Source organism: Lactuca serriola, chromosome 2 (genome assembly GCF_051521515.1).
Source record: "Lactuca serriola cultivar US96UC23 chromosome 2, Lser_US96UC23_V15, whole genome shotgun sequence".
In the NCBI taxonomy this organism is placed as follows: domain Eukaryota; kingdom Viridiplantae; phylum Streptophyta; class Magnoliopsida; order Asterales; family Asteraceae; genus Lactuca; species Lactuca serriola.
The window spans coordinates 54,524,035-54,532,360 of record NC_136409.1 but is presented as its reverse complement, the minus strand read 5'-3'; the positions used below and the strand labels follow the sequence as shown (position 1 = coordinate 54,532,360).

The 8,326-nt window shown below is 31.1% G+C and overlaps 1 protein-coding gene and 1 non-coding gene across 3 annotated transcripts; one reads left to right on the top strand and one right to left on the bottom strand.

Annotated features, from left to right (window-relative positions):
* Positions 1 to 3,267: 3,267 nt before the first annotated feature.
* TRNAL-UAA (transfer RNA leucine (anticodon UAA)) lies at positions 3,268 to 3,350 on the bottom strand. Its single transcript has one exon. It is a non-coding gene; the product is annotated as a tRNA-Leu (tRNA).
* An 81-nt stretch (positions 3,351 to 3,431) lies between these two features.
* Positions 3,432 to 7,604, top strand: LOC145086252 (splicing factor U2af small subunit B-like). 2 transcript variants are annotated; one of them, XM_079024002.1, is made up of 7 exons: positions 3,432 to 3,797; positions 4,547 to 4,633; positions 4,728 to 4,809; positions 4,974 to 5,100; positions 6,032 to 6,438; positions 6,624 to 6,661; positions 7,375 to 7,604. In XM_079024002.1, exons 1-5 carry the CDS (start codon positions 3,561 to 3,563, stop codon positions 6,432 to 6,434), a joined length of 936 nt encoding a protein of 311 aa, XP_078880128.1. In that variant the 5' UTR covers positions 3,432 to 3,560; the 3' UTR covers positions 6,435 to 6,438; positions 6,624 to 6,661; positions 7,375 to 7,604. The 2 variants fall into 2 exon arrangements, with proteins under 2 accessions (XP_078880128.1, XP_078880127.1); XM_079024001.1 differs by lacking the exon at positions 6,624 to 6,661.
* The last annotated feature ends 722 nt before the right edge of the window (positions 7,605 to 8,326 follow it).

The window sequence follows — 8,326 nt, the reverse complement described above, 5'->3', positions numbered from 1 at the left end:
GACCTATCCTAAGGATCATCATCAACAACTGGGAGACAATACTGCTAGGAGGATTCCCTTAGCACTATATGTTAATAAGGCAACCAAGGGGGGATAGAGTACATCAACTGAACAAATAATTCATTAACACCTACATGTTGCAAGCTTGCTAGCGTTCCACTAGACTGTCTAGATTAGTTTGTGGTCGTCATATGTACTCTGCTAGATGAGTGGTTCATCAAAAGTCAAGGGTTCTCATCATCATGTCATCATTTCATCTTTCATCACCCATCACTACCTAATATATTTTTTATACGAAAATACATATACGATTAAAGCTGGTAAAATCATAATTATATATCATACATACCAAGTAATGCAGATAATAGACACACATAGCATTTAATCTTCTAGATACTTTATATTTATGTGTAAGATGAAAGTAACTATGCACTCACATGATAAAGTGGATGGTTGTAAACTGGACAACGCTTCGCTTCATCACTTAGCTTTTCCTTGGATGTGACCTAGATTCAATTATCACTAAGTCCTAATGTAATATTTCTTATGACTAATTTAATAGTCTAGATTCCTCAACAATCTCAATGTCTACATCAATATCTATCAAGTAAGGAGCAACCATGTAAGATCATATTAAAAGTAGGATCTGTTTGATATACATAGTATATTGTTTGAAAATCCCACTTTATACACCTCACTAAATCTAGTCTAGGCATCACCCTGTAAGTAGATTAATCAATATAATGTCTTGGAATCACTGATAAATTTTATTATAAATTCATAACAACGACTATGAATATAAATATAAGTTACACTGAAAGCAAAATAATTGTAGATTAACTTACAAAGATTTTCATGACAAAAGTCCGGAAATTGCACTGACAAAACTCCAACTTGTTAGCTACTAATGTTGAGCACTCCAGGACCTCAGAGCTTCGCCAAAATACCCTAAACACTAAGATTTCTCGGGCTAATGAAGAAGAAAATCGAGAGAGAATGATAGGAGAGGTGTGAAGAATGCATGAAATGAAAGATGCTATTTATAGACAGAATTTGGCATAGGCGCACCGTGCGACCGTGCCTCTTAGAGGTGTGCACTGTTTTGACAATTGCATTAAAAATGTATCTCTTAGATGGCCATTACGTGTAATCCATCTAGAAGATAAAATCAGATAAATAACAGACAATTACCAAAAAGCAAAGCAAAAAAAAAGACAGAAACTAAAAAAAAAGAGTAAATTACTGAAATCGTCCCTGTGGTTTTGTCAAAATTGCACGTTTGGTCCCTAACTTTTTTTTTACACTCGGATCATCCCTGTGGTTTGCTTTTGTTGCGTTTTTCGTCCCTATGGTTTGGTAAAAGTTGCATGTTTGGTCCCTAACTTTATGTATGTAAGGGACGAAAAATGCAACAAAATAAACCACAGGGACGAAAAACGCAACAAAATCAAACCACGGGGACGATCCGAGTGCAAAAAAAAGTTAGGGACCAAACGTGCAACTTTAACCAAACCACATGGAGGATTTCAGTAATTTACTCTAATAAAAACAAAAAGGAGCCAATCAGATGAAAGTACTGTTCTTCTGGTACTTCTAAATTAGTATATTATATAATTAGCATTTCCACAATTTTGCTTTATTTTATAAAATTTTAAAACTCTTCCATTTTTTTCAATAAAATACATTTGAATAATCAAAGAAAGATTTTTCTAAATTGTTTAGAAAAACACTTTCATAACCGTATTATTCTAGTTTTGCTACAATATATGTTACATACAATTCATAAATATCATATAAAAATATGTAATAACCATATGCAATTTACAATAACTCATACAAGCCTTGTAGGCTTATTTAGGTAAATTTTTATGAGTCTACCTAAAAAACATAACATTAATATCATTTTAAACATTTAGGCCTTAAAAATGCACTATTTTCATAATCCATTTTTTTTTTATTTCCTTATTCATTATGTCATCATACTCTCCAATGCAATACTCTTTTCAAATTCTCTTTTAAAATGACATCAAAAACAAAATACAACCTTTTCATTACGAGTTATACTCAGAAAACGAAAGTAAACAACATACAAGTTGCATAACATATTACAATTACATCAACCACATTGTCACATACAAAACAAATTAAACCAACCATAGATTCACAACCTTGGGTCTAATAAGCGATTATTGTGCATTACAAAATAACAATATATCATGCTTATTAGAAACATGAATAAATCTAAGCAAAATACACATAAATCATACAAAACGCAAAATCCAAATGAAATATGCCATGAGCACGCACAACCACATACACAAAATGTATAATCATGTTCAAGCCATGTTGGCTCAACAATATGCCCGATTTTAGTTTTTTGGGTCTTGAAACTCAACTTGCTTTGATTTTTTTATTTTTTTATTTTTTTATAAATTTATAGAAAGAGAACTTCCCCAACGAGAGTTCTTGGTTAACTTTCGCGTACCGACTAATCCTCCACTACAAACGCATTGTATCAATAAAAGATTCTTCCATTAATACTAGATTTCAGATCAATTATTAAAATAATAACATGCATTATAAAATCAAAGAACACCAACTATTATATTATGTTTGAATTTACTCCAAATTAATGAAATAAATTAGTGTTTGTAGTTAATTTATCTTTTGAGTTTTTAAAAATATTGAAGTTAACCTTAGTTGCAATCTAAGAGAAAACCAACATATAAACAATAATTTTGTAGCATTTATATCATGAGAACTATATTAAATGTTATCATGCTAAAGGGAGGAGCCGAAGGGACAAAATCAACAACTGAGAGGCCAGAAGACATGTGAAAGTAGAAACAATAGATAGAGCTGAGAAGATAAGTGATTAAACAAATGTCATTTCACGTCAGTTTCTTAAGTCTCGCTTACATATAATCAAGATTAGGACAAAACATATAACAATAAAAATGTTTTAACTATTTTATCGTTTGCTATTTAGTTTATCTTTAACGTACTACTTGTGACATGTCAAACATAACATTGATAAAAGTATGTTTGATACATTTTGTCTTTTGTTATGATATTAAAACCAAATAACCACAACAAACTAAATGTTTAATAAGTCGGAGAAGATATATTGATTTAAACGTTAAAATCGTACAAATATGCGTCATTTATATATATTTTGGCTACTTGTTTATTTTAGATATACTTTAGTTGGATTAATAAAATCAAATTGTTAGTTTGCAAGAAAAAAAATTAGGAAAAAGTTATGATTGCTGGCTATGGGGTTCGAACCCATGCGCACTTATGTGCAGAAGATCTTAAGTCTTCCCCCTTAACCACTCGGGCAAACCAGCTATTGATGTGAGTATGTTCGAAATTAATTTATTTAATTTATAACTAGGTACCTATTATAAGTAGCTGACGTTTCACAAAAATTTCCTTCTCCCCCAAATTTCCATCGTCGTGGAACAAGTAATTAAGCGAACCTTAATGCTTTCCACATAAACCCTAACCCTAATTGCTACATCTCCAAATAATCAACTCGTATTCAAAGCAACCGAAGAATGGCGGAGCATTTGGCGTCAATTTTCGGTACAGAAAAGGACAGAGTGAATTGTCCATTCTACTTCAAGATCGGAGCTTGTCGGCATGGCGACAGATGCTCGAGGCTTCACACCAAACCCAGCATCAGCCCCACTCTATTGCTTTCCAACATGTACCAGCGTCCTGATTCCATCACTCCAGGTGTTGATCCCCAGGGTCAACCCCTTGATCCTCGCAAAATCCAAGATCACTTCGAGGTTTTTAACCTAATTTTTATCAATTGTATCAGTAATGTTGGATTTGTTATGTGTTTGTATCATAGATTTCGTGCGTTAGATATTAATTTTTGTTTTAGCTGTCATCTGGCTTGGTTTTGTGAGTTGGTTAGATGAATGGACACGATTAGATGAAAGATACGCACTTTCTTTTGTATGAATAAAGAATACCCGTAGATCTCTCCTAATTCATACTTAAATGGTGTTTTAACTTGTAAGCAGGAACATACGATTTGATTATACATTTATACATTCCATGCTGTTTTACCTTGATGTTAATTTGGTGATAGGTTCATTTGTATCTTTATGACTTGTGAGCTAATTCTACATGTAAATGGGGCTATTATTCTTAGGGAGTTTGCACACATGCATAATGCTACTGGAAGAAATGAAATCAAAAATGGGAAGTTGAAGAAATTGTAATCCTTCACATGTTTGGTTGATGGAATGGAATTCAATATTAGAAGTTGAATAATTATAAAGTTTTCACTTATATTATATATTTTATGTTTCTACATCTCATTAATATAATGATGGTATTATGGTCTTTCAATAAAGAAAGGGAGAAATGTAATTGAATTCTTGCCTATGCATTTGCCAATTAGTAGACAAACAAACATATTATACTTTCTACCACGGATTTCATACTCGAATTTGCTTCCTTTTTAAGGTTTCAATTATATTTTATTTGTTGTATTTTTTTTCACTTTACAACTACATTGCAAATGCAGGATTTCTATGAAGATTTGTTTGAAGAGCTGAGTAAGTATGGGGAGATTGAAAGCCTAAACATATGTGACAACTTGGCTGACCACATGGTATAATACTAAAATATTAACTTGCTTGAAATTGATCAATTTCATTATGCTATTTTAAATTCTTGTTAAATCAAGTCTTGTTATTTATCAACAGGTGGGGAATGTGTATGTCCAGTTTAGGGAAGAAGAGCATGCTGCAAATGCTCTTCAAAATCTCACTGGGAGGTTTTATGCAGGTATACACCTTTTTCTTATTTAAATCAATATAGTCACACATCAAGATTTACTCTGACATAAGATATTAGAACTTGATATCCAATTTATGAATGGTTAATTAATCGAATTAAATAAATAGTTAATCATATAGTGTCTTAACATAAAAATAATTTATATTTTTCAGGGCGTCCAATCATTGTGGACTTTTCTCCAGTGACAGATTTTCGTGAAGCTACATGTAGGCAGTATGAAGAAAATGTATGCAATCGTGGTGGTTATTGCAACTTCATGCATTTAAAAAAGATCAGTAGGTCAGTTTTTTGTTATTTTCTATTCTACTTCTCTAAGTTTTTATTATTTATATATATATATATTTTGTTAGAGTTAGTTTGTTTGTTTGGATGGAATGGAATGACAAATCAATTGAATTTACAAGATAATGGAATGGAATGAGTTATTACATTCTATTATCTTGTTTGGTGGGCTTCCAAGAATGGGAATGAATCTTTATAATAATTTTTATAGAAGATGTAAGTACAATGCTTAAAATAAAGGGTTAATCTTATAAAAGACCTTATATTTTGTGTTTTTTTCTGGATTAAACCTCATCTTTATTTTTTTCATGAAAAATACCATATCTTTTTTCATTTTCTGAAAGAAACCTTCAACTTTTTTTTTTTTTTTTTTTTTTTACGAAAAACCCTCAACCCTCTAAATGTCTCCAAATAAATTCTCAAGTTTTTTAGTTTTTCCTGAAAAAAACCCTCACATTTTACATTTTTTTGGGTTAATATCACAAAAGACCTTATATTTGGTGTTTTTTCCGGATTAAAACTCAACTTTATTTTTTGCCTGAAAAAGACCTTGTATCTTTTCATTTTTCCGAAAAAACCCTCAACTTTATATTTTTTTCTGAAAAAAACTCTCAACCTTCTAAATGTTTCCAAATAAATCCTCAACTTTTTTAGTTTTTCCTGCAAAAAAACCCTCACATTTTACATTTTATTTTGGAGAAAATGAGTAAAAGGGTCAAGATCGGAAAAAATGAAAAAAAAATACAAGGTCTTTTTAGGCAAAAAATAAACTTGAGGTTTAATCCTGAAAAAACTCAAAATATAAGGTCTTTTATGAGACTAACCCTAAAATAAAACAAAATTTCCTGAAAATTTAACAAAATGGTTGGAATCACATTCCTTCACTTCTATGGAATTAACCATTCCATTCCTTCTTTGATTCCATCAGAGAGTTAAGGAGGCAATTATTTGGAAGAAGTCGAAGAAGAAGAAGCAGAAGCCGAAGCCGAAGCCACAGTCCCCATCGCCACCGTGGCTACGACGAGCGCGGTAGCCGGAGTTCCGGAAGAAGGGCGGCCAGCGGTGATTACACCGACTCCCGCCGCCGCCACCACAGCCGTAGCCCCGGTCGACGTGGTGGCGGCCGGAGCAGAAGCCCTGGCGGCAAACGGAACCGGAGTCCGGTCAGGGAAGGCAGTGCGGAACGAAGGGCAAAGATTGAACAATGGAATAGGGAAAGAGAACAAGCCAACTCCCGCCCTAAAACCACCACTGATAATAATAGTAATGAACAAAATGGAGATGAGTATTATGATCCACGTCAGCAGCCACATCAGCAATATGATGACTAGATCGGTTTGTTCCTTCATTCTCTTTTTTTTTTTATATATAAATCATGCATCATGCTTGTAAAATTACAAGTTATAACTAAAAAGAAAAAGGAAAAAAATAAGGTTAAAAAAAGATATGAAAGTAGATTGCTATTTCTTGCATTTAGCTTTAGAAAAGATATAGCTTACAACCCACTTTTCACTGTGCAGGAGTACAGGGTACAGGTTCACCAGGACTCCTGAAACATGTGATTGTTTGCATTTCAAGTTCTTGAAAAAAAAATATATTTACATTTTTTTTTTCTGGATATAGTTTTTAGGGTTAAATGCATGGAAAAAAAAATACAACATTCAACAATTCATTTCTTTATAGGAGTCTAATCCAAATACAAAGCAATATGTATATTTTTCAATGTCTAAGGTCATCATTTGAAAAACAATTTGAAACTACAATTCTATAATTAGAAAAATATATTTTTTTTTCAAGTACAATGCCTTATTAAGAAAATATTTAAAGGAAAATATATTGAAACAAAATGAAAAGTAGGATGTCGATTGTCGTGTGGATTAGATATGCAATAAAAGAGATAGTAAATTGGCCAAGGTCAAGTAACACAAGTTGGGATAAGGGTGTTTAGGTCATTTTCCTTATTTCTTCATTAGATCGATTTAATAGAAGTATAAGTAGAAGTTTAGGGTAAATGTTTGTTTCTGGGAGAGACTCGGCTTCTCGAAACCTTTGTATTCTTTCATTGGGGTGGTAGGGATGAATTTGTCTAATGATATGTAGTTTTTTTCTTTTTTTAAAATTAAAAAATATATTTGATTTTTGTATTGGAATATAAATATTATGAAGAAAGAAATGTGATCTTACATAATATTCTAGTTTTGCAGGTTCAGGTATCCCTGCATGAAGGATCATGCCTTATTAATTGGAGCTTACGATTATTTTTGTATACAGGTTGGTTGACTTTACTAATCTTGGAAGGAACAAGTTGAAGATGACGTGGCATCCTATTTTATTATTTCTTGCAGTATTTGTGTTTTAGTTTCTTCATCACAGATGGTGTTTGAGGTTTGTATCAAGTATCAACAACTTTTTCTATGCAATTTGTTGTTATGGAAAGTTGAAGGATTTAGCATTCATATGATTTGACATGGAGCATCCATTATAAATATGAGTTTTTTCAATATGTTTTTTCTTTTCCTGCCATGTCATTATTTCACAAAAATTGTTTCGTAGACTGAGGATAAAATATTAATCCAAGTTAGAAAAAAAAAATTGTTGTATTTAAGTTATAAATCTTTATTATAATAAATGAATAGTTTTAATCCTCTTTTACCAAGGGTCATTCTAATACAAACTCTCATTAATATTATGTCATGTGTTATTTAGATATATTAGACAACTCATTTTAAAATTCAAATTTACATAAATTTGAAGTTATAGTAATTTTGAAAATTTGATAAATCTTTTAATTAATAATTTATTTAAAATAATTGATTAACAGTTAAGAATTTTTATTATGATAGTTTAATTAGTTTTATAATCCCTATTTCTATGAGTTATAAACTAAATTTTTATTATGAAAGTTTAATTAATTTTATAATCCCTATTCCTATGAGTTATAAACTAGTTTATATAATTAATATGAAAAGACTTTCACAATATCTTGTTTGACTTTACAATTATCATGAATTTTGGCTTTTGATTAGTCATGCTTTGTTTCATATTCTTGCATGTTTATTTATCGACATTAATCATAGTACTAGTAGTCTAATTTTCATTCTTGCATGGTTATTGGCAAAGCTTTATATATATTTTTCGTATTAAAAAAATAGACCCACAACTAAAAAGACTTCCACTTTCTTCTCGTAAATATTTTTGAAATTTGAAACTATGTTAGTGCAAA

Excerpts from the sequence above, each read along its gene's own strand:
- LOC145086252 (XM_079024001.1), top strand. The coding sequence starts at position 3,561 with ATGGCGGAGCATTTGGCGTCAATTTTCGGTACAGAAAAGGACAGAGTG. Across the intron at positions 4,634-4,727 it reads ACAACTTGGCTGACCACATG|GTGGGGAATGTGTATGTCCA; the intron begins GTATAATACTAA and ends ATTTATCAACAG. Across the intron at positions 5,101-6,031 it reads CATTTAAAAAAGATCAGTAG|AGAGTTAAGGAGGCAATTAT; the intron begins GTCAGTTTTTTG and ends TGATTCCATCAG.